The following is a 26059-nucleotide window of genomic DNA, read 5'->3' on the forward strand; positions in this document are numbered from 1 at the left end:
GTCGCTTATAGGCTTGCTTTACCGCCTTCTTTGGCTGAAGTCCACAATGTGTTTCATGTATCTATACTAAGAAAATTTATTCGAGATCTCGATCAAGTTATAAAACAGCAACCCATTGAGCTAAAGGAAGACTTAACATATGAGGATCAACCAGAACGCATTGTCGATCAAAAGGGGCAAGTGCTTAGGTGACGTACTATTCGATATGTGAAGGTTCAATAGAAGAATCACTCTGATAGTAAAGCAAATTAGAAGCTTGAAGAGGAGATGTGGTAGAAGTATCCCCAACTCTTTAAAAACCAAGGTACGTAAAATTTCGATGACGAAACTTATTTTAAGATTGAGAGGATGTAGATAATCGTTTCTTTCACAATTAATTTAAAATAGGTACATATAGAAACTCAAAGGTTTATAACTGAAATGTATGAGGATCATTAAATTAAGGATATTGGGGGTTTTATTTGCATTTATTTGCAACATCAGTTTAGAACTTAAAAGCCATTGAAAAGTGGCTAAAATCCTCATACAAAAAGAAATAAATAAATAAAACAAAACAAAAGAAAAAGGAAGAGGAGGTTTGAGATCAGAGAAGGGAAGAAATGTTGAGAATGAGAGAAGGAAGAGGATGAAGGCTAGCTTCTAAGAGGTTAGTTATTTTATTTTGGTTAGAAACACAGATAGAATAGGTAAATAATAACTGACGTCATCTCCGACGACATCCGATGATTTCCTGACATCCATGGTCATGGGTTTCACCTGTGGTGATCTCTATGGTCGGCGAACCTAATAAACCCATTTGGATTCTGATGTTAACAAAATGAAACAGTTAGGATAAGAGGAAGAAGAGAAGGAAAATTTCTATTAGACCCCTCTAAAAGTTGAAAATTGCTTTTAAGTCGAAAACCTATGAAGGGATATTTCTACATGAAATCTATTTAATTGAAAGATTTTCCTTTTGGCCCACTTAACTAGAAAAGCTGTTGTTAGGCCTAAGTTCTGTTTAAAAAGGATAGAAATAAATTTCAAAAAACCCCTAGAAACTAGAAATATTAGTTTTGTACCCAAAATAGTTTGAATATGGAATTTTTAGTTTTTAAGTATCTTGTATGATTATAGGTTTGATCGAGGAGTAGGTTCTTGGAGTACGGTTCTCCATATTGTTATAAGATCTCTTGAGGTGAATAGATTTCATCTTATTGGTTATTTTCTATTATATATTATTTAAATATAATTTTATTTTTGTGTAGATAAATTAGGGATCTGACACGTTATTCTATTCATTTATAGTAATTGTTAACAAATTTGAATGTGATAGCTATTTATCTTTTACAAGATAAATATTGTTTTTGTTAACAAATTTGAATGTGATAGCTATTTATCTTTTACAAGATAAATATTGTTTAGTATATGAGATTTTTGAAAATATATCATTTCAAATTTATTATTTATCTTTTACAAGATAAATATTGTTTAGTATATGAGATTTTTGAAAATATATCATTTCAAATTTATTGTTCAAATGCATTATTTGAAGAGTTCTATTTAACAAAAAAAATTTATTTATTTGTTTAAATTCATGAATATTCTATTTTCATAAAAATGATTTGAAAACAGTTTGCAAAAGTTTTTAAGCTTTTATATTGTTTTTCGCACAAGTGGAACTTGGGAGTGATACTTTGAGTAAAAAGAAAAGTGTTTTATATATTACAAATTCTCAGAAGTCCGCTATGGAGTGAAGTGATTTGTTTAAGCCTACCATATGATATTGAATATACTGACCAGTGTTAAAGTGGCTTTTTTGCAAAAGTGAAGTAGACTTCGGGCAACCTATGGTAGTGCTAGGTACATTCTGTTCCCGACTTAACCTAAAGTGATTTGATGCGCATTTCCATGCTACTGGGCTATAATTTTCATAGTCTTAGTGTGACAACTAAGAAAGTTTTGTAAGTGTGAATTTAGATTGATAAATATAGTTCTAAAAGTATTTAGTGATCATTCGTATTGTTTCTTAAATTTGTAAATATTCTTTTATGACAATGTCACATGCTATTCATGGAAATTCCTCTTATTCGAAATATTATGTGTTTCTCAACCATGTGTTTTGACAATAGCTTATTTGAATTTTAATATTGATAATTTCTTAAACTTGTCTGATCCACTAATGATAAGTTTTCTGCCCACTGAGTGTAAATTCATCCGTTGTTTTTCAATCTTTTTTAAATAAAAATTAGATAGCTTTGTCTAAACCTCGGAGCTTTGGAACATGAGAAGAATCTTTTAGAGTATTTGATGCTAAAAGTTATTGTTACAGTAGTCATGTTAGAATGCTTATGTAATAAGAGTCTTTTTGACTCATTAGAATGAACTTGTAAAAATGTAGTTTTTGCTCTGAGACTTCTATTTGTCACTAAAGTTTCTTTTAAGTGAAATTTATTTGTAATATAGAAGTGCACAGTAGGCTTAACATGTGTTTTTTGCACGTGTTGCCTGTTAGTCTAAGTGTGTAGACCCAAAGCTGCAATCGAAAAGACGAAAAAAACAGTCAGAAGACTGTGCGGTCGACCGCAGTGGCAGAGCCGGTCGACCGCGTGCACTGCAGGAGACTGAGAAGAAGTTTTCGCTCTGGCCGGTCGACCGGCGTGGTTGCTGCGGTCGACCGATATCGTGTACAAGACCCTGTAGGATTTCGTCGTTCTGACCGGTCGACCGACCTTGGCAAAGCGGTCGACCGCGACGCAGATTCGCTGTTTCCTATTTTATCTAGGAATCCTGTTCTGCTGGGGTTTGTTATAAATACCCAAACGTTTCTAGGGTTTGTAAGGACATCAAAAAGAGAGCTTTTTGGCTGCTAAGAGAGAGAGAATCTCAGAGAGATTAACCCCTTGTTTGAGAGCTTGTATTTTCTTCTTCAATTAATAGAAAGATTGTGTGGTGTGGCTCCCGAGGACGTAGGCACGTTGCCGAACCTCGTTAAATCTGTGTGTTCGTCTCTTTTACTGTTTTTACAAGGTTAGATCTTTATTTGTGGTTTATTCCTACTTTCCTACTTTCAACACAAGGTCCGGAAGGGCAATGGTTCGATTGATTGTTTCGAATTCCCAACAACTGGTATCAGAGCTTCGTTCAGCAATTTGTGTGAAAGCCATGGCAGAGGAAAGCAAATCAAAGATTGAGAAGTTCGACGGATCGGATTTTGCCTACTGGAAGTCGCAAATGGAGGACTATCTGTACCAGAAGGACTTGTATCGCCCGCTTCTGGGCAAGGAAAAGGGAAAGAAGACGACGGAGTCAGATGGTGATTGGGAGGTACTGGATAGGAAGGCTCTAGGGCAAATCCGGTTGTCGCTCGCCAAATCAGTAGCCCACAATATTCTGAAGGAGAAGACGACGGTGGGGCTTATGGAAGCGCTCGCGAAGATGTACGAGCAACCGTCGGCAGCAAACAAGGTGCATCTAGTCAAAACTCTTTTCAACCTCAAGATGGCAGAAGGACGGTCCTTCACGATGCACCTCAGCGAGTTCAACACGATTGTTGATCAACTTATCTCCGTGGACATCACGTTCGATGACGAAGTGCAGGCCCTTCTACTACTATCGCAGTTGCCGGATAGTTGGGCAGGTTGTGTGACGGCAATCAGCAATTCGGCGGGGAAAGAGAAGTTGAAGCTGAATGAGGTTGTTAGCATGATTCTATCCGAGGAGGTTAGAAGGAAATCGTCCGAATCAGAAGGTTCAGGTTCAGCCCTAAGTTTCGAGCAGAGAGGCAGAAGCCAGAAGAAAGGGAACCAGAACAGGAATCGGTCGAAATCAGTGAAGAAGAGGCCGAACTCGAAGGTTAGGTCTATCAAAGGGAAGTGTTGGAACTGCGGCCAGGAGGGCCATATGTCTTCGGTCTGTAAAGCACCAAAGAAGGATGCGGGTGAGCAGGAGGCTCATAAATACTACAAAATAGAGAAGAGAGATTTTTGAGGGGTTTTTACATTTAATAATATTTATTTATATTTTCATTCAATTATGTGCAAACTAATCTAACAATAATTATTAATGGTATATTTATTCATGTAAAATAGATAATGAGGGTATAAAATTGTAATAAAATATGATTATCAGTCTTCTTTTGGCGGTTCGAGATACTACGTCACCTTTATCGACGATCACTCGAGGAAGGTGTGGGTTTACTTCATGAAGCACAAGTCAGAGGTGTTCGAGATCTTCAAGAAGTGGAAGGCCATGGTCGAGAACGAGACAGATCTGAAGGTGAAGTGCTTGAGATCAGATAATGGTGGAGAATACGAGCTGGAGGAGTTCAAGAGGTTCTGTGCTACGAATGGGATTCGCTTAGAGAGGACTACTCCAGGGACGCCGCAGCAGAACGGCATTGCAGAGAGGATGAACAGGACCTTGACAGAGCGTGCGCGGAGCATGCGATTACATGCAGGTCTGCCTAAGACATTTTGGGCGGATGCGGTGCATACGGCAGCATACCTTATTAATCACGGGCCATCAGTTCCATTAGATTTTGGGATTCCAGAGGAGGTTTGGAGTGGAAAGAAGATAAATCTCTCACACTTGCGGGTATTTGGTTGCGTGGCTTATGTTCATATCAGTGACCATGTCAGGGACAAGCTAGAAGCTAAGTCACAGAAGTGCACATTCATTGGATACGGCATTGATGAGTTCGGGTATCGCCTTTGGGATGAGAAGAACAGGAAGATCATCAGGAGCCGGGATGTGATATTCAATGAGGAGGTGATGTACAAGGACAGGGACAATGCCAAGGATAGCCAAAGCAGTGGGAGCAGCACTACGGATACAGGTGGATCCGAGTACATGGATTTGGAGGAACTTCCAGATGGGGGCGACGATGTCAGTTCTGACCGTAGAACGGAGGAGACTACAGGTGCAGAAGCTACTACCCAGGGCGTGGAGCCTAGGAGGTCATCTAGGGTACCCAAACCAAATCCCAAATACCTCTCGTCACTTGATTATCTACTCTTAACAGATAGCGGAGAGCCGGAGTGTTATGAAGAGGCAGTGCAAGTGAGTGAATCTCAGCAGTGGGAGCATGCGATGCAGGAGGAGATGGATTCTCTACTCACTAATGAGACATGGGAGTTAGCCCAGCTACCTGCACAGAAGAAAGCCTTGCACAATAAATGGGTCTACCGGGTCAAGCAGGAGAGTGATGGAAGCAAGAGATTCAAGGCCAGATTAGTAGTGAAAGGGTTTCAACAGCGGGAAGGAGTGGACTACACGGAGATATTTTCCCCTGTTGTGAAACTCACAACCATCAGAGTGGTGTTGAGTTTGGTAGCTGCAGAAGACCTCTTCCTTGAGCAGTTAGATGTGAAGACTGCCTTTCTTCATGGTGACTTGGATGAAGAAATCTACATGAAGCAGCCTGTTGGCTTCATTGAAGAAGGAAAGGAAGAGATGGTGTGCAAGCTCAAGAAGAGCTTATATGGTTTGAAACAGGCTCCGAGACAGTGGTATAAGAAGTTTGATAACTTCATGCAGAACAATGGCTACAGAAGATGCAATTCGGATCATTGCTGTTATTTCAAAAGGTTCGAGTCCAGCTTCATTATTTTGTTATTATATGTTGATGACATGTTGGTAGCAGGACCGTGTTTAGAAGAGATAAACAGTTTGAAGAGGCAGCTAGCAAAGGAATTTGCAATGAAGGATCTGGGTGCAGCGAAGCAGATTCTAGGGATGCGAATCAGTAGGGATGAAGCTGAAGGGACATTGAGTTTGAGCCAAGCTGAATACATTGAGAAGGTACTTCAGAGGTTCAACATGCAGAATGCTAAAGTTGTTAGCACACCCCTTGGAAGTCAGTTCAAGTTATCTGAGGAGCAATCGCCTAAGACAGATGCAGATAGAGAGCATATGAGCAGGGTGCCATATTCTTCAGCCATTGGGAGTCTCATGTACGCGATGGTTTGCACGAGGCCGGACATCGCCCATGCAGTGGGAGTTGTGAGCAGATTTGCAAGCAATCCAGGAAAGCAGCATTGGGAGGCCGTAAAGTGGATAATGCGGTACTTGAGGGGAACAACGAACAAGCCACTATGTTTCAGGAGGAAGGAGTTGGTGCTGCAGGGATACGTGGATGCGGACTTCGCCGGTGATCATGATACGAGGCGAAGCACCACGGGGTATGTTTATACCTTAGCGTCGACAGCAGTGAGCTGGGTCTCACGTCTGCAGAAGATTGTGACTTTGTCTACAACCGAGGCTGAGTATGTCGCGGTGACTAAAGCAAGTAAGGAGATGATCTGGTTGAACGGGTGCTTGGAAGAGTTGGATCTGAAGCAAGGGAGAGGAGTTCTTTATTGTGATAGCCAGAGCGCTATACATCTTGCCAAGAATCCAGTATATCATGCCAGAACGAAGCACATCGACGTTAAATACCATTTTATACGCTCGCTGATCGAGGACGGAAAGTTGCACTTAATGAAGATTTTGGGGAGTCAAAATCCGGCGGACATGTTGACGAAGGCAGTCACCATTGAGAAACTGGAGTTGTGCGCAACTTCAGTTGGCCTTCACGAGTAGAAGACGAAGGCGGAGCCACACTACGAGGATCGGCGCGATCGTCGGGATGTTGATTGAAGAAAGAATTTTTCGGGGGAAAAGATACATGCGAAGAAGGGGAGAGTTCGGGTGAGCTCGTTGATGACGCTTTGGTCTCCAAGTGGGAGATTGTTAGTCTAAGTGTGTAGACCCAAAGCTGCAATCGAAAAGACGAAGAAAACAGTCAGAAGACTGTGCGGTCGACCGCAGTGGCAGAGCCGGTCGACCGCGTGCACTGCAGGAGACTGAGAAGAAGTTTTCGCTCTGGCCGGTCGACCGGCGTGGTCGCTGCGGTCGACCGATATCGTGCACAAGACCCTGTAGGATTTCGTCGTTCTGACCGGTCGACCGACCTTGGCAAAGCGGTCGACCGCGACGCAGATTCGCTTTTTCCTATTTTATCTAGGAATCCTGTTCTGCTGGGGTTTGTTATAAATACCCAAACGTTTCTAGGGTTTGTAAGGACATCAAAAAAAGAGCTTTTTGGCTGCTAAGAGAGAGAGAATCTCAGAGAGATTAACCCCTTGTTTGAGAGCTTGTATTTTCTTCTTCAATTAATAGAAAGATTGTGTGGTGTGGCTCCCGAGGACGTAGGCACGTTGCCGAACCTCGTTAAATCTGTGTGTTCGTCTCTTTTACTGTTTTTACAAGGTTAGATCTTTATTTGTGGTTTATTCCTACTTTCCTACTTTCAACACAAGGTCCGGAAGGGCAAGGGTTCGATTGATTGTTTCGAATTCCCAACATTGCCGTTGTCATGCATCTCAAAACTACCTGTGCATTTTGGGGACGTGACAAATTTAGCACTCTTTGATCTATCGAAAGTTAAATCCCAGTTATAAAGATAAGTTTCTGTTTTGCAAAACCAGATGCGGTAGTGATTTACTTGATTTTACAGAGAATTCTAGATGAAATACGGAAGTTTTTAGGAAAGAGGAAGCAAACACAATGTTCCGCAGAGAGAAGCCCTCAGTGTAGCATGCTTTCAAAGTTATCACAACAATTCTGTTAAACGGTCATTTGATGGTTTTTCTAGAGTTATGCCTTCTAGAGAAATCAAACAACTGCCATTCTAGAGAGGATGTTCTAGATAGTTTCTAAGTTGTTTGAATTTGTTGATTTTAGAGAATAACTTCATCCTCATCCGACCACTGTAAATAGGAATGGAGAGCATAAAGAAAGAAACAAAAAAGACAATTGAATCTAAGCGTTATTGAGGGGTGCAAAGACTGCGTCGTATCCATAAAATTGTAAGTTGTAGTAGAGAAGCAATAAGGATTTTATTTGACTGCATATTGAGTCCAATATCCACTTCATATTCTCAACACGGTCACATATATTGCTACAAAGAGTCACCTGTCAATAAATACCAAAGCATGGTATAAACGGCACGTGCTACATGCATACGCATGCACGTTTTCTCTGAATTAATTATCAACTCATCGTTAAACACCATTTGTCTTCCCTCTCTCAACTACCCTCTGTTAAATTCAACTATTTGGTTCCACCTAAAGAAGATATCAGTTCAGTCTTCCACCTATCAGAAGTTCAAAAGAGTACCCATCTTGTGTTCAGGAGTTTCAGAACAGGAAAATAAGTTGTCCTTTCTGAAATTATATACTGCACCAGTAGTCTAAAGATTTCACCAAAAATTCTAAAAGAAAAACAGAAGTTTTGGACAAAAGGAATATACAAGCACATTGTCTCCCAAAAAGACTAGCGTCTCCACTTACCAAAGTTTTCAAAGTTATAACAACAACAGCTACGTAGGTGGCTACGAAGCTTTGCCAGGGTGCAAGAAATATGAGAGAATGCATAAGATACAATTCACAGTAATCTTAGTAAGTAATAACTCTATAAACCAAAGGTAAAGGATGCACTCCACAGCCCTTCCAGGACCTCCTCACCAGCAGTATGATCGATATACATATCTGAAATCTATGAGCTGCATTCAGTTTTTACACAAGGATTCCCATCCAAATTAATATCCACGAACTGAAGCATCAACAAAGTTCAGACATGCAACCTCCATTTAGCTCACCAAAACTCTAAAGTTGCGGAAAATATAGACTTCACTAGAATCACTGCTCACCTAATCATGACATTTAGCTCTGCTTGGAGCAAGGATTATATAAGAGAATGGAAAGAAATGGTGAAGAAATTGGCTGGACCCGGCATGTCCTACAATATTACCAAGAACTAGAGCAAAATTCTTCACTAGCCATTAACTTATGTCTGATACTGTGGAAAGGACTCCCTAACCGAACCCAAACATCTTTCTCCAAATCGTAGCATCTTATGTACGAAGCACATGGCTTTGTTTCCTCTCCCAAACTGCAAACAAATTTCTACAGCTTATCATGGGTCCGCTCCAAATTTCTATAAGTACGCAGCTGCCCTGCTACTCATCCCATCACAGACACAGACTCAGAAAAGTAGAATTCGAAATAGAGTGATATCGAGATATCAACAATGGTGAACTCCAAGAAGCTGATTGAGATGGCAAAGAAGTGGCGAAAGGTGGCTGCGTTGGCCAGAAGGATTGGGGCATAGACTGATGCTGAACTAGATTCAAACGTGTGCAGCACATCTTTGGCAGAAAAAGGCCACTTTATTGTATATACCTCAGATGCGAAGAGGTTCATGGTTCCTTTGAGATATTTGGAGAGCATTATTTTTGTAGAACTCTTAAAGATATCTGAAGATGAGCATGGGCTACCACGTGACGGTCCGATCATAGTGCCTTGTGATGCAGTGTTCATGGAGTATAGTCTATCTTTAATCAGAAGACGAGGGTCTAAAGCTATGGACAGGGTATTGTTAGATACTGTATTCAAGCACCGTCATTCTCCTTGCTCTTCGCAGACTGTAGGGTTGAATCAACAAGTTGTTTGTAGCTTCTGAATGCCATATTCATTGTAAAGAGTTATACTTTTGTAGTTGAGTTTAGATACTATTAATGATTCAGCTGCGTCGAGCGTGAGAAATATTCAGCTTTCATCTGGAATTCCTTACAATTACGTAGTAAATATTATGAGAAATATCCTAGTTAAAAATTTCAATTGCGAGCATATATTTTAACCTCCGCATCCTTCGAAGTTAACATGTGAAATTAACCCCAAAAGAAAGATCATGGTAAACTCTCTTGAAGGTATTCTAGTTTGATAGAATATGGTTGTTATGTCGGCACGGTGATAGTCTCGTAGACTATATCATAATATCTATAATTCAATGAAAAATGACAATTTGATCATTTTTTTCTGATTACGAAACAACTAGTCTTTTTAAGACTGCCATTAAAGCCATTATGTGTTATTTGTCGATTTTTAGGTAGAGTTCTTTTTTGTTAATTGCTAGATATAAGTTTTGTCAAAGGTGAAAGGATGCTTTTACTTCACCAAAACTCTAAAGTTGCGGTGAGGGTTGAGGGTCATAGTTTTATATAGTTTTATATTCTAAAAAGTTTTTTGAACACATAATTAATATGTGTCTATAAGGATTACCATTTAGACACATTTTACAGTCGACAAAAATGTTACCACCTCAGTTAAGTTACACCTTTTACACTACAATATTCAATTTCCTTTTAGAACATTTTGCTTGCACAACATCTTTAAAGAGAAATATTCTGAGAGAATTTCGCATCATGCACGTTACAGAAATTTACCAAAGATGACAATAAAAACATAACATTCTTTCTCATAAAAGTTCCATTGTCACTGTCATTGCTGATTCTTTGACAAATGATATGTTCCATCCAGTTTCACCTATTGTAAATTCAGTTCCTGAAAAAAAAAAGAGTCAGAGCTATTATTTAACATTGAAGAAAGAAGTGACACCTTTTCCAAAAATCATCAGTAGTAATTTTACTTTATTTCACCAATAAGCCTAGAATAAGTATACCAAAAAGGGAGAAAAAAGGGCCCCTGTACAACAAAGTTTTGGAAGTTGCCACATGGATTTCTAGATTAGTCACAGCTTGCTTATATATGGGAGAATGCTCTGTAATCTTCTGCATTACTAACTCATGTGTCTTACCACTCTCATAAAGAGCTTCAACAGTGGCAAAAGGACTATTATTCCTTCTAAAACACAAGACAGGAGCAGCACTCCACTTGCTAAACAAAATATGCAATCACGATAGACAAATGCACATGACGACGGCCCTTCAAGGATCCTTGTATCAGCAGCATGATCTATATTCATCCATCAACTCTATGAGCTTTATTCATTTGCTAAACCAAGGGGTCCATCGAGAGAGACATTATAACACAATTGATGGCCCTTCGGATTAAAATCCATGCCCAGCTCATGAAGTGAAGCAATACCATAACTCCGGCGTTTAGCTCCTCTTGCATGACCCGGCATGTCTTACAGTACTACCAAGAATTGGAGATAAGAAAATGGTTCACCAGTCCTTGACTAGTGTCTTATACTATCGAAAACAACTTCCCAACCAAATCCAAACATCTTACTTCAAATCTCATCTTCTCATGTACGAAGCACATGGCTCGGTTTCCTCTTCTAACTTCCACACAAACTCCTACAGCTTGTCATGGGGCCGCTCTCTATTCCTATAAGTATACGACCACACTGCAACTCTTCTCATCAAACACACAGCTTCACAGTCTAGAAATCAAACTATTTCTTCTCCAACTTTGATATCTACATTCAACAATGGTAAACTCCAAGAAGATCGTTGAGATGGCGAGAAAATGGAGAAAGGCAGCTGCCTTGGGCAAAAGGGTCTCCTCAACCCAGGCTGATGCTAAATTAGATTCCAATGCTTGCAGTACACCAGTTGCAGAAAAAGGCCACTTTATTGTATACACCTCAGATGCGAAGAGGTTCATGGTTCCCTTGAGATTTTTGGAGAGCATTATTTTTGTAGAGCTCTTAAAGATGTCTGAAGATGAGCATGGGATACCAAGTGATGGTCCTATCATATTGCCTTGTGATGCAGTGTTCATGGAGTATATTCTATCTTTGCTCAGAAGACGAGGGTCTAAAGCTATGGACAGGGTGTTGTTAGACACTGTATTCAGGCACCGTCATTCTCCTTGCTCTTCGCAAACTGTGGGGTTGAATCAACAAGTAGTTTGTAGCTTCTGAATGTTCAGATTCTTTGTAGTCAGTGATACTTGTGTAATTAAATATTAGATAATGTTGATTGACAAATTATTTACTGTGGGGTTGAATCAAACAATAGTTATAAATATTCCAATGTAATTCTCAATTGCTTAATGCTACAACACTTAATTCAACCTAACTATTTGGAGTTCAGAATTACAGCGCATGTTCTTTGCTCAGAAGACGAGGGAGAAAGTACCCTAGATGGGGGTGAATAGGGTAATTTGCTAATCTAATCCGATATTGATGCTAAATTAAAACTTATTAACTAATATCCTAGCAAACATGATATGCAACAAGTTATGTGCAATGATAAATAATTAAACAACTGGCGATATAAACATGAACACAAGATATATGAAAGATAGTGTGCAAATGACAATCACAGACAAAACGATATGATTACGGAGTTTGGTCACCATCGACCTACGTCTGCGCTCTTCACCCTCGAGAAGAATCTTTACTATCTCAAAAACAACTACACAATCGGTTTTTTAAGTTCACCGTAAACTTTTACAACTCACACAATTGTCAATACACAATACACTCCTCTAATTGCTGGCCTAGCCCGTGTGACATTCCTCAAGTGCTTGGATTTTTCACCTCTCACTAGGTTTTACTACCAATGCCACTCCTCTCGGAATTCACCCCATCTCTCCCAACCACTTCTCTAAGTCTACTTGTGTATTATAACGTGTTCTCAACAATGATAAGCTCAAATAAATGTTTGTTCTCTATCAAGGATGAGAATGAAATCTAAGCTCACTCAATGATACAACCCCACAACCCAAATGTATACAATATATTAAATACTAAAACTCAATAGTTGTGTGTGTAAGCAATGAATAAAATAAAATTTAACTCAAATCAATCTAGCATAAATATATAAGAAATAAAATGATAAATAGCTAGAATATGAGTTAAGGAAACTTCTCCAAGAACAAGAGATGTAAGTGTTGAGGATGAAAGCCTCAAATTTGAAATTGAAACCCATCTCTTGTGAAAACCTCTTCACATAAACAAATTTTTGATATTTTAAAACTTGAAATAAACAGCCCAAAAAACACGTGTAAAACTTTTGAGAAAAACCAAAGCAAGAGGGGTATTTATACCCTCAAAAACCAAGCAGCCAAAAACTAGCCGTTATGTAGAAAATAGCCGATTGGTCGACTGACGATGTGTGTCGGTCGACTGATAATGTGACCGTTGGCAGAACTGACAGATTCTAAAAATTTGCATAGCCGACTTTATAAAATCAATTAAAAATAGCAAATCAATTCTAAAAATTGTGAAATTTTAGGGAACGTTTCTACACTTGAAGATACACATATTAGAGAAAGAATTTCTAAAATATCAATTCTCATTTGTGATAACTTACTATTTTAAAATAGATATTCTAGATTCTGAAAACTACTGAACACTTGATTTTGTAAAATCAATTTAACATAGTAAATCAACTCCAAAAATGATAAAACTTTGGAAAATGTTTATACACATGATATTGAATATGTTAGAAATAGAATTTTTCAAATTTTATTTTCCATTTGTAAAAACTCGCGTATTTTTCAAACCATTCAAAAATGTGAAAACGTTAAAACTTGATTTGGATGAATTCTTCAAATAAGTTTTAAAACACTTTAAAATAGATTTATAGACTTGAGGAAAGATATAAAATCATGTTGTTAAGTCTATAATCTAAAACGGCAATAAATCAAAATAAATGATAAATCAAAACAAATGTGTGTATGAATTTTGAGCTCTAAGTATAAACAGACAATGTATAAAACTAAAAACTATACCCAAGCAATTTGATCTTCAATTAAGCTCGTCTTGGTTGCATATGAAGCGATGATGAATTTTGACTTGAATTGTGATGGCTTTATTCCTATTTTCCTTCAAACCTCATTTGAATATCATCATGAACGCGCAAATCCAACCAACCTCCAACAGAGGATATTTGTGTAGATTATCTAACAAAATAAATGCAAACACTCGGCACACGATGTTAAGCATTATTTGTTAATAATCAAAACTAGATTAGATAGTAGACTCATAGAATGAGACCTAACAATCTCTCCCTTTTTTATGATGACAAATAATCTACACAAATAATATATAAAACATGCATGATATTAAATGAATATACAATTTATAATTCACATGGATGAGAAAGCGAAATACTCACAATCCACTTGCTTTTCCCCCTTTGTTAACACCAAAATGGGGAAAACAATAAGAATGAAGAGAGCGAAAGTTCCCTTATCAATAAGGCACAGTGAGTACAAACAAGAAAAAGAGATAGGGTAGGCTCCTCCTATCAAAAACACCTAAAAGCATATATCAAGAAGAAAAAGGCGGCTATATGTGAGCAGAAACATATATATGGAAATGTGCTAATCTCAACTCACATATAAAGAGACCAAGTAAACACATATATATGTATCATTAAGAAAGAGTATTACATTGGTCTTAAACATAAATATATCAATAAGATATATATCAAAAACAAAAATATTCTAAAAATAAAAAAGATTCAAAAATCAAAAATCAAAAATCAAAAATCAAATGTTTAATCAATAAATCCAAAAATTCATAAATTATCAAACATAAATCATGATTGATTAAGAACACAATGACATTTAAAACACGTGTGATCAATAAATCCATAAAACATCATTTTTGAATAGTGTAAAAAAATGATTAAGCAAAAAAAAAAATGAATCAATGGATGTACATGCTTAATCCTCCTCTTATACGCCAAAATATTTTTTCGCAAAGAGGTTAGATAAAGATGTCCACTAATAGAGATTTTGAATTAATATAAATAAGGGACACATCTTTACTATCTATATGATCACACAAAAGAAAAAAATATTGAAACATATATGTGATTCATCCACAAAAGATCAAAAGAATTATGTTTAGGTTAAAACAAACCATGATCCATCATAGCATTTTCGACAAGAAAATTTAAAATGACGAGAATACCAAGCCATTTGAATTTGGTTCATTCCATATAAACGCTTTTAGTACCTGGTAATCATGATGGAGAAAAATCAATAAATCATGGGGGTTGCTTATTATAAACCTCTCGTTAAAATCAGATCCAATAAACTCATAATATGCAATGATTAATAAAGAAAATTTCTAAAAACATAGGTTTGAAAATAAGAATCCAAAAAAAATAACCGAGTGAAAAATACCTCACTGTTAGTCGACTGATTTTTACCATCAGTCGACTAATACACTGTTAGTCGACGGATAAGGATCAGTCGACTGAGAAAAAACAAAAGCTGATATTGCAGGGCAGTTTATCAATCTACTGATATCAACAGTCGGTCTACTGATAACACTATCAGTCGACTAATAAGGGTCGCTTGACTGAAGAGAAACAAAAATGAAATCACAGAGGAGTTTATCGGTCGACTGATAAACATGCACATCCCTTAAATGAATAGTAAATTTAATTTTTAAAGTGTGTTTAAAATTAGTAAATAAATTGTAAAAATTATGAAACTTTGGGAAATGATTATTCTGATGAAAACAAACATGATGGAAAAGAAAATTTTTAAATATCATTTTTGTTTGTGAAATCTTATCATTTTGCAAAATCCCAAAAATACAAGTTTGTTTAAAACACTTGATTTTGACAAAATAATTTCAATCAAGTTTTGGAATCTTTTTTAATGGATTAATAAAGTTTGGAAACGATGTAAATAGTATTGTTTAGTCTATAATCCAAAAACACAAAATATGAAACAATACGTGCACAAAACAAAAATTATCTTTTAGAAGATGAAAACAAAGAGAAAATTATTTGTTATTTGAAATTAAACAAGTTTTGGTACCCAAACACTCTTGGTATCGAAGAGTTTAGTGACATGACCCCTATCAATGAAATCCAAAGCCCTTGGGTTATGACCCCCTTTGGGCGCATGTAGTGCACGTGTTCGGTCATAGTAATAATTACTCAAATGACCCTTCTTATTGTAATAAGTACAATAAAATGGATGCATTTATTTATGATGACCATATGAATGTGCACGAGAAATATTTTTAAATAATTGTGGTCTTTTTGAAATATTTTGCAATTTTAAAAATTTTTGCAAATCAAAATAAATTTCTGCCAAATGGCCAAAACAACCAAAGTAATCACACTTAAACATATTTACATGCTTATAATGAACATTGTGTGCGTGTGTATGTGTACGTTGTGATAAAGCTTGATGGGATGCCCAAGTAGCAACATTATTGGATTTGATGGATTTTGGTGCATCATAACAAAATTTAGCTAAATGGCCTTTACGATCGCAAATAGTACATTTGTAAATTTTGCTATACATATGTGTATAGTGAGTGCGTGGTTTGAAAATATTTACACGTGACTTTGCACATAGGTCCATAAGTTTCTTGTTATTATCAATGCATTTGTTTAAGGTTGAATCTAGAGAAGATATACAGTTATTCATAAGATTCAACTCATTATTGGCACATATGCATTGCTATTAGAAGTAGAACAAACATGATTCTTTTTAAATGAATTAAATTCATTTCTAATGGATTCTACCTCTATCATGGCATCATTTTTGTCATGATTTAAGCTAGCAATATTCAAAGTCGAAGAATCATGATCCAATTTTAATTTTTTATTATTTTCTTTGATGATCACTTTCTATTTAGCAATAGTGTCAAAATTTATTGCTAACAAATCATGATCGGATTTTAACTCTACATGCTTTCTTTTTAAATTTACAAAGTTTTTATGCAACTTATTGTAGGCATGCATCAATATCTCATATGCACATGCGAGTTCATTAATGGATAAGTCATTATAGAAATCGGACTCACATACCTCACTAGGTCTATCACCTAGTGGCCGTGTGCATGATGAAGCTTCATTTTCACTTGAAGCTGACTCCACTGGAATGACCTGGAGTTCCTTCAAATTGCCTTGATGTGCCTCTATGTGTTTCCATATTGTATAGGCACTATCAAAATGAGCAAGTTTGTTAGAAGTAGATGATTCAAAAACTACCATTAAAGCCATTATTTGTTATTTATCAATTTTTAGCTAGAGATCTTTTTTGTCAATTGCTAGATATAAGTTTTGTCAAAGGTAAAAGGATGCTTTCACTTCACCAAAACCTTAAAGATGTGGTGAGGGCTTGGGTCATAGTTTTATATTCTAACATTTTTTTAAAGACATCATTAAAATGTGTATAGAAGGATAAACATTTAGACACATTTTATTGTCAACAAAACGTTACCACCTCAGTTAAGTTACACCTTTTACACTACAATATTCACTTTCCTTTTAGAGCATATTGCTTGCACAACATCTCTAAATAGAAAGTTTCTGAGAGAATTTCGCATCATGCACGTTACACAAATTTTACACGGATACATAGTTTTAATGGACACAAATTAGACAGTAAACATTGGTACATAGTTTAAACTAAGATGATCATGTTTTATTGTAACATTTCGTGCGAGTGCACTGAGAACTTGCTAGATGTTTATCTAAAAACTCAGGAGTAATTCCCTAGATTAGCCCCCAAAGATGACAATAAAAACATAACATTCTTATCTCATAAAAGTTCCATTGTCACTGTCATTGCTGATTGTTTGACAAAGGATATGTTCCATCCAGTTTCACCTATTGTAAATTCAGTTCCTGAAAAAAAAAGTAGTCAGAGCTATTGCATTTAACAAGAAGAAAAGAAGTGGCACCTTTTCCAAAATCATCAGTAGTAATTTTACTTTATTTCACCAATAAGCCTAGAATAAGTATACCAAAAAATTGGAGAAAAAGGGCCCCTGTACAACAAAGTTTTTGACGTTGCACATGGATTTCTAGATTAGTCACAGCTTGCTTATATATGGGAGAATGCTCTGTAATCTTCTGCATTACTAACTCATGTGTCTTACCACTCTCATAAAGAGCTTCAACAGTGGCAAAAGGACTATTATTCCTTCTAAAACACAAGACAGGAGCAGCACTCCACTTGCTAAACAAAATATGCAATCACGATAGACAAATGCACATGACGACGGCCCTTCAAGGATCCTTGTATCAGCAGCATGATCTATATTCATCCATCAACTCTATGAGCTTTATTCATTTGCTAAACCAAGGGGTCCATCGAGAGAGACATTATAACACAAATGATGGCCCTTCGGATTAAAATCCATGCCCAACTCATGAAGTGAAGCAATACCATAACTCCGGCATTTAGCTCCTCTTGGAACATGGGTTGTCCAACAGTAGGAACATACAGGAATTTAGCTCCTCTTGCAGGACCCGGCTTGTCTTATACAAGAATTAGAGATGATGTACTCAAGAATTAGAGATGAAAAAATGGTTCACCAGTCATTGACTGGTGTCTTATACAATCGAAAACAACTTCCCAACCAAATCCAAACATCTTACTTCAAATCTCATCTTCTCATGTACGAAGCACATGGCTCTGTTTCCTCTTCTAACTTCCACACAAACTCCTACAGCTTGTCATGGGGCCGCTCTCTATTCCTATAAGTATACGACCACACTGCAACTGTTCTCATCAAATACGCAGCTTCACAATCTAGAAATCAAACTATTTCTTCCCAAACTTTGATATCTACATTCAACAATGGTAAACTCCAAGAAGATCGTTGAGATGGCGAGAAAATGGAGAAAGGCAGCTGCCTTGGGCAAAAGGGTCTCCTCAACCCAGGCTGATGCTAAATTAGATTCCAATGCTTGCAGTACACCAGTTGCAGAAAAAGGCCACTTTATTGTATACACCTCAGATGCGAAGAGGTTCATGGTTCCCTTGAGATTTTTGGAGAGCATTATTTTTGTAGAGCTCTTAAAGATGTCTGAAGATGAGCATGGGCTACCAAGTGATGGTCCTATCATATTGCCTTGTGATGCAGTGTTCATGGAGTATATTCTATCTTTGCTAAGAAGACGAGGGTCTAAAGCTATGGATAGGGTGTTGTTAGACACTGTATTCAGGCACCGTCATTCTCCTTGCTCTTCGCAAACTGTGGGGTTGAATCAACAAGTAGTTTGTAGCTTCTGAATGTTCAGATTCATTGTAGTCAGTGATACTTGTGTAATTAAATATTAGATAATGTTGATTGACAAATTTATTACGGAAGTGATGTTCCGTGGACAATTTTCTTAATTGTTTATAAAATTTGTTAGTTGTTTAGTCTCTAAACAACAGGCCTAATTCCCTAGATTAACCCCCAAAAATATGGTGTAAGGAGATAAAAAGAAAACAATACCTAGAAATATTCCAATGTAATTCTCAACTGCTTTATGCTACAACTTAATTCCACCTAACTATTTGGAGTTCAGAATTACAGTGCATGTTCTTTGCTCAGAAGACGAGGGTCTAAATCTATGGACAGGGTGTTGTGAGATAATGTACTCAAGCATCGACGTTCCCCATGCTCTTCTCGCCTTATAGTGTTAAATCAAAAAGGTGTTTGTAGCTTCTAAAATTTCTCGCCTTAGAGTTGCGCTCTCTTATACAAAGAGTAAAATCTGCGGAAGCTTAAAATAAAACACTAGAGAGCCTTTATTAGAGTTATTTAAAGAGTTTACAAAGTATAAATTGCTAGAAAGAATGACAAAAATCTCAGAAAATAAACATCACAAACACAAGCATGTATACCGGTTCCACCTCGCCGGTATACATCTAGTCCCCAAGGAAATCCCGCTTGAGATTTTCACTATGATTTTGAAACCTTACAAAATCACAAGCAAACCTGACCCCAAGGAAATCCCGCTTGAGATTTTCACTATGATTTTGAAACCTTACAAAATCACAAGCAAACCTGACCAATTTACAAGACCATACAAATTGCAACCCCAATTGGCAAAACCATGCTAATTGCACACCGATCTCTAGACCAAGAGATCAACCCTCTCAAACCTGAGAGAAACCTTTCTTGTAGCAAGAATACAAATCTAATCCTATAAACCTTGATGTGGATGTGAACGTGTAACAATGGCTTATGAATCTTTTTGACTCTCTGAATATTGCCTAAACAATCTCTAAGAATGATGGAAACAAAGACAATATCTTGAAACTCTCTTTTTCTGAAACTTAGAACTGAAAACTGGAAACTTGAGAGTTAATATGCACAATATATGAATCTTACAAATGCAAATGATTGTCCTTATTTTTTAACATTTTTACCTATTTATAGACATTGAAAAGAAAAGTTTTCAAACCCTAAAAACATTCACAAACGGATATAAATAGTCAAGTATTCAAATCTCAAACAGTCAGAAAATTTATCTATGTAGTCTGTTGGCCTTTTTGTTTTGATGATGTTTAACAAAAAATTTACGACTAATATTGTTTGTCTAGTGTTTGTGTTTTGTATTCATTATAGACAAATAATATGTTGGAGGATGGATGAAATCAAGCTTTCACGATTATATCCAATGGAGGTTGGCAGAATAGTGGAGTGAAGCAATGCAATTCAAGTTGAAGATCCAAGTTCAAGCTTCATCCTTTGCCACATATACATGAAAATGAACAACACATATACATATATATATTGTTCATGATTATATGTGAAAATAGTGTATTCTAGTTTATAGACTTAACAATCATAATATACATCTTCTATAAGTCTATAAAATCAGTTTATGAAGTTTCAAAATATGGTGTAGTCAAAATGTCAAAACAAGTATGTTTTTATTTTCATGTTTTAGACTATTTTGTAAAATGAAGAGATTTCTCATTTGGGAGGTGTTTTTTAAAAACCAATTTTTGTAGCATGTTTATTATCATGTCTATAATCATTTCCTAAAATTTTATATTTTTTTGGAATTTATTTGATATATTTTAATAATGTTCAAAGTTGAAATTTTCTGTGTACATGTTTATGAGTCGACTCATGAACAGTATTGAGTCGACTCACAAACTGCTGCGTAGTTTACAATTTGTTTCTGATGAGTCGACTCACAACATCATGAGTTGACCCATCAGATTGAGTCGACTCATGCATGTCATAAGTCGACTCACAAACTGTGATGAAAAATGAGTTTTGTTTCTGATGAGTCGACTCATGATCTTATGAGTCGACCCATGGTTTATGAGTCGACTGATGAGTCGACTCATGATCTTATGAGTCGACCCATGGTTTATGAGTCGACTCATGATTTTTATGAGTTGACTCATAAGTTGGTTTTTAGCCTGTAACCGACCCATGGTTTATGAGTCGACTCATGATTTTTATGAGTTGACTCATAAGTTGGTTTTTAGCCTGTAATGACTACTTATGAGTCGACTCATGAACAATAATGAGTCGACTCATAACACTATAACGGCTATATTTTTAGACTGTACTGTTTTTGGGTTTTTGGTCTTTTTGCCTTTTTTTCTCTTGGTTTGGGAATCCTATAAAAAAACCCACATATCCTCAGTTCCAATAAGATCCAAGAAAAGTTTAAAACAAGTTTTTAAAGGGTGTTTAAGTGTGTTTAAGTTTGGTTTAAAGTTTGTTTGGTTTGTGAAGAAGCTTTCACAAGTGGAGGAGATCATCTACATTGTTTGAGCTCCATTTTAATCCATCCCTCCATCTTGTATTTCAGAGAAGAATTTCTAAACTCAATACTAGCTTTGTATTAATTATTTATTGTTTATCATTTTTATCAAGCTAGGGTTTTACATTGAGTTTATAATTGATTTTCTCATTGCTTACACACACAATCATTGAGCTTATTGTATTTGCATACATTGTATAATTAGGTTGTGGAGAGTTGTATCAATTGAGAGTGAGCTTAATTGAGTTCTCATCCATTGTAGAGAACAACCAAAGTTGTATTCGTGCCTAATTGTGTAGATCACCTTGTAATACACTTGTACATCGAGAGAAGTGTGTGGTGAGAGACGAGGTCGTCCCAAGAGGAGTGGGGTAGGTAACAATATCTAGAGAGAGGTTGTAATTCCTAATACTTGAGGGAGACATGGACTAGAGACCAACACTTGAGAGGGTGTAAAGTGGGATTACAAGAGTGTGAGAATGTAAAGTTTTCGGTGAACTAGAAAACTGAGTGTGAGATGTAAACATTATTCGGGTGAGCGTAAAAAATATGGTTTTGATAGTGGAGATCTCCTCGAGGTGAGGAGCGGAGATGTAGGTTGTGGGGAATGAACTCCGTGAACATATCGTTTGTTTGTGATTGCATTGGTGCACTTATTTTTATGTTCATATCTTATATCGCTTTTGTATATTGCTTGTTGCTTATATTACCCACTATCTAGTTTAGATTGTTTACTCTTGTGTTATTTGTATATCCTCGCATATATCTCATAGTATATCTTATTGCTAGGATATTTTCCTTTGTTCATATTGCATATTCTTGCTCATAACATATTGTATATCTATCTTGCAAGAATAATTTATTAATAGATTTTAATTGGCATAAAATCAGATTAGATTAGCACAAGACCCTAATCACTTCCCCTCTAGGGTCTAACATAGTCGACTATAACTCTTAGTAGTCGACTACTCTGAGTTCAAACAGACTCTGTGTAGTCAAATTATTTATTAGTAGTCGACTACTTTGGTCATTAGTGGACTACACTGTAAACGACAGAAAATCTAGAGTTCTGATTCAAAGTTGATTAGTTGAGTACAAAGCTAATTAGTCGACTAATATGAAATGACACAAAAACTGATATTTTGTCTAAGTCTTGAGTAGTCGACTACTAATGCTATTAGTCGACTATACTCTAAAATGACAGAAACTGGAAATATTGATTATAACCTTAGTAGTCGACTACATATAGTCATTAGTCGACTACACTGTATTTTTACAGAAACTTAAAAATCTGTCTAAGTCTTAAGTAGTCAATTACACTGTATATTAGTCGACTACACTATAATGTGACAGAAACTATATATTTTGTCTAAGGCTTGAGTAGTCGAATACTAAGGTATTGATATGAGATATTTGATATGTTTTAAGACTCATTCAATATCTATAACCTCTAATAGTTAACTTAGGGGATTTTTATAGTTAACCATCTACTAAGTATGTGTTAGTGTGTTCTAAATACTATGCGTGTATGTGTGTGAGTGATCAAGGCTTGTAGAAATTTCTAAGCAAAGAAAATGTGAAAAATTACATTTTTGACATTTATGCATAACTTCTTCTTTGCTTCATATTGTCTTGAACTCATCTTATGTCTTGAGTATCTCTTTGAATATCATTGTTGATTTAGCTCTAATACTCCAAAACAAATGTTAGCACATAATACACACAACATATAATATTTGTTATCATCAAAATAATCATATCTTGGGGTCAAGATACCCAACAATGTAGTTGGATTTTAGATAAACATTAACTGATTGACAAATCAATTAATAAGAGAGTGATGTTCCATGGTGAATTTTCTTAATATTTCATTGAAGTTTGTCAGATGTTTAGCATGAAACATCAGCCCTAATTCACTTGATTAATCTCCAAACTTGATACTTGGAGATAAGAAACAATATTACTTTGTAGAACTTCCATTACTAGTCTCAATTGCTTAAAGTTGTAGACATATGATGTCACATGATGTCACCTAAAGGGGACACCAATTTAGCTCTCTTTCATCTATTGGACGTTCACATTCCAGTAAAAAAGATAAGTTTTCGTTCGAGTTCCATCATGCATATACTTACTTTTGGCATTTCGGCGAAAGAAAGAAGATCTCTATTTTTAGGAAGTATAGGTACTAACAATATACTTGATTTTATAAAGAGTTCTAGATAAAACAAAGAAAGCGGTTTAGGAAGTATAGGTACTAACAATATACTTGATTTTATAAAGAGTTCTAGATAAAACAAAGAAAGCGGAAGCAAACATGATGTCGCAAAGAGAGAAGCCTCTGTATAACTTCATCCTCATCCGACCACTATAAGTAGAAGCAAACATGATGTCGCAAAGAGAGAAGCCTCTGTATAACTTCATCCTCATCCGACCACTATAAGTAGGAGTGGCGAGGGTGATTTTGCATCAAGCAAGCAACCACAAAGACAATTGAAACTAAGCTCTCAAAGAGAGAAGCCTCTCAGTATAACTTCAGCCTTAATCTTCAATTGATGATAGCCCGATCGTAGCTTGAACTTGGAAAACACCTGAGCTCCTTGCAACTGGTTGAAAAAATTGCCAATTCTTGGTAAGGGATATTTATTCCATATAGTCACCTTATTGAGCTCTCAATAATCAATACATAATCGCATGCTACCATCTTTCTTCTTCACAAATTACACCGGTGTGCGCCAAGGTGAAACACTGGGTTAAATAAACCCTTTATCCAAAAGTTCTTGTAACTGCTCCTTAAGTTCTATTAGTTCTGCTGGAGCCATTTTATAAGGGGCCTTTGAGATCGGACTTGTGTCTGGAACTAATTCAATAGAAAATTCAATTTCCCTATCGGGTGACATTCTGGGGATATCTTTTGGAAAGACATCAGGAAATTCACGCACAATAGAAATTTGATCCAGACTAACTTCTATCTAGCTTAAGACTTGCACTGATGCTAGAAAAACAGTGCACCCACTTCTCAACATGCGATGAACTTGAATGACTGATATAATGCGCATAGGTTTTTGCACTTTACTTCCCTTAAAGCAAAACTTCGATCGATCGGGAATTCTAAACACCACTCTTTTCTCTCGACATAGAATAGATGCATGATTTCTAGATAACCAATCCATTCTAGAATGATGTCATAATCATGCATATTAAGAATGATTAGTTCCGCTGGAAGCTCCATATCCACTATATTTATCTTACATTTGCAATACTTATTAGATATTAGTATGCTATCTCCTAGTGTGCTGACATATATTTCATGTTCTAATGCATCACATGGCAACCCTTGCTTCCTAACAAATTGTGCAACAATAAAAGAATACGAAGCTCCAGAATCAAATAGATCTCGAGCAAATGTAGAAAATATAGGTATAGTACCTGACACCACATCATTATTTGCCAGAACCTCTTGCTCGGTTAGAGAGTAAACTCTTGCCTTTACCTAAGGACGCTGATCACGTTGAGATGTATTATGACCCAGAGCTTCATTCAACTTAGGCCAATCTACAATCTTGTGATCCCTGAGGACACTATTGAAAAGTCTTTGGAAAGTATTTCTCATAGAAGACTTTCTTAAATTCTTCCCAAGACATTTGGTTAGCACCATCTCCCAGAATCCTCTGCTGCATTTGCCACCAGCTATATGCACGTCCTTTTAATATATATATATATTGCATAAGCCACTTTTTCTCCACCAGGACGCTTCATATAAGTAAAAACTTTTTCCATCTCTATGAACCAGTCTTCAGCTACCTTAGGATCAACACTTCCATCGAAGGTAGATGGTGTCAACCTCTTAAACTCTGCCATACCACTTCGTAATTGAGGATGATCAATGTCTCGAGCTTCTTGTTGTTTGTTAAGGTGTTGTTGCTGATTTTGCATCATAGTGGTGAGATTTTACATCATTTGCAACATAGCATTGACATCCACTTGATTTTCTCCAGAACCAGATCCACGTACATTTCTACCACCAAACATTTGCTCCAAAGTCTAGTACAAATCACTTTCTCAAGTTGAAGTAGTGTTCGTGTTGTTCCTAGCCATCTAGTTATAAAGCAAACAAATAATATATCAATAACCCCTAAAAACAATTCTAAAATTAATTTCTAAACGCTATTATCTATAGACTTCTAAGCCTAGGACTTCTAAACGTAGGCTCTAATACCACAACTTGTCACGCCCCTAAAATGTACAGCTAATTTTGAGATGCATGATAATGGCAACACGTGCAAAAAGCACATGCTAAGCCTGTTGTGCACTTCTATATTCCAAATATATTTTACCTAAAAGAAACTTTATTAACAATGTTTGGGAAGAAAGTTGATGTATTTATTACTGTGTTTATTACAACTTCAAATGTTACAATAAAAACAAAAGTTAGTCTTTTTATAAGACCCTTACATAATAAAAACAAAAGAAAGTACAACTCTCGTCAAACAACATAACGGGTGTTTATTGCCCACTGCTTGCATGAGATCTTGGCCTGTGACGGAGACGTTCATATCCGTGGACCACCAAACGATCAGATCAGATCCAGAGCTTCGTTGATTCGCGAAGGAATTAGGAAGCCAAAGCAATTACCCTGGCAACAGCGAGATAAAAACTCTTCTCGAGATCACCACAACAGGGCAATCTCAAGGCAAAGGACCGGGAAGTGTAGATCTAACGAGCTCATATTTTTTATGTCGATGAACTCGATCCGATCTCCTCTTCTCTTCTGAAATTCATGCTCCTTCAGTCTTCAGT

The 26059-nt window shown here is 36.5% G+C and overlaps 2 protein-coding genes across 2 annotated transcripts; both read left to right on the forward strand.

Annotated features, from left to right (window-relative positions):
* On the forward strand, nt 11201-11764 carry LOC109849592 (auxin-responsive protein SAUR68-like). Its single transcript, XM_020419440.1, has one exon. It carries the CDS (start codon nt 11257-11259, stop codon nt 11689-11691), a length of 435 nt encoding a protein of 144 aa, XP_020275029.1. The 5' UTR covers nt 11201-11256; the 3' UTR covers nt 11692-11764.
* LOC109847424 (auxin-responsive protein SAUR68-like) lies at nt 18342-18776 on the forward strand. Its single transcript, XM_020416653.1, has one exon. It carries the CDS (start codon nt 18342-18344, stop codon nt 18774-18776), a length of 435 nt encoding a protein of 144 aa, XP_020272242.1.

This window comes from Asparagus officinalis, chromosome 7, assembly GCF_001876935.1.
Source record: "Asparagus officinalis chromosome 7, Aspof.V1, whole genome shotgun sequence".
NCBI lineage: Eukaryota > Viridiplantae > Streptophyta > Magnoliopsida > Asparagales > Asparagaceae > Asparagus > Asparagus officinalis.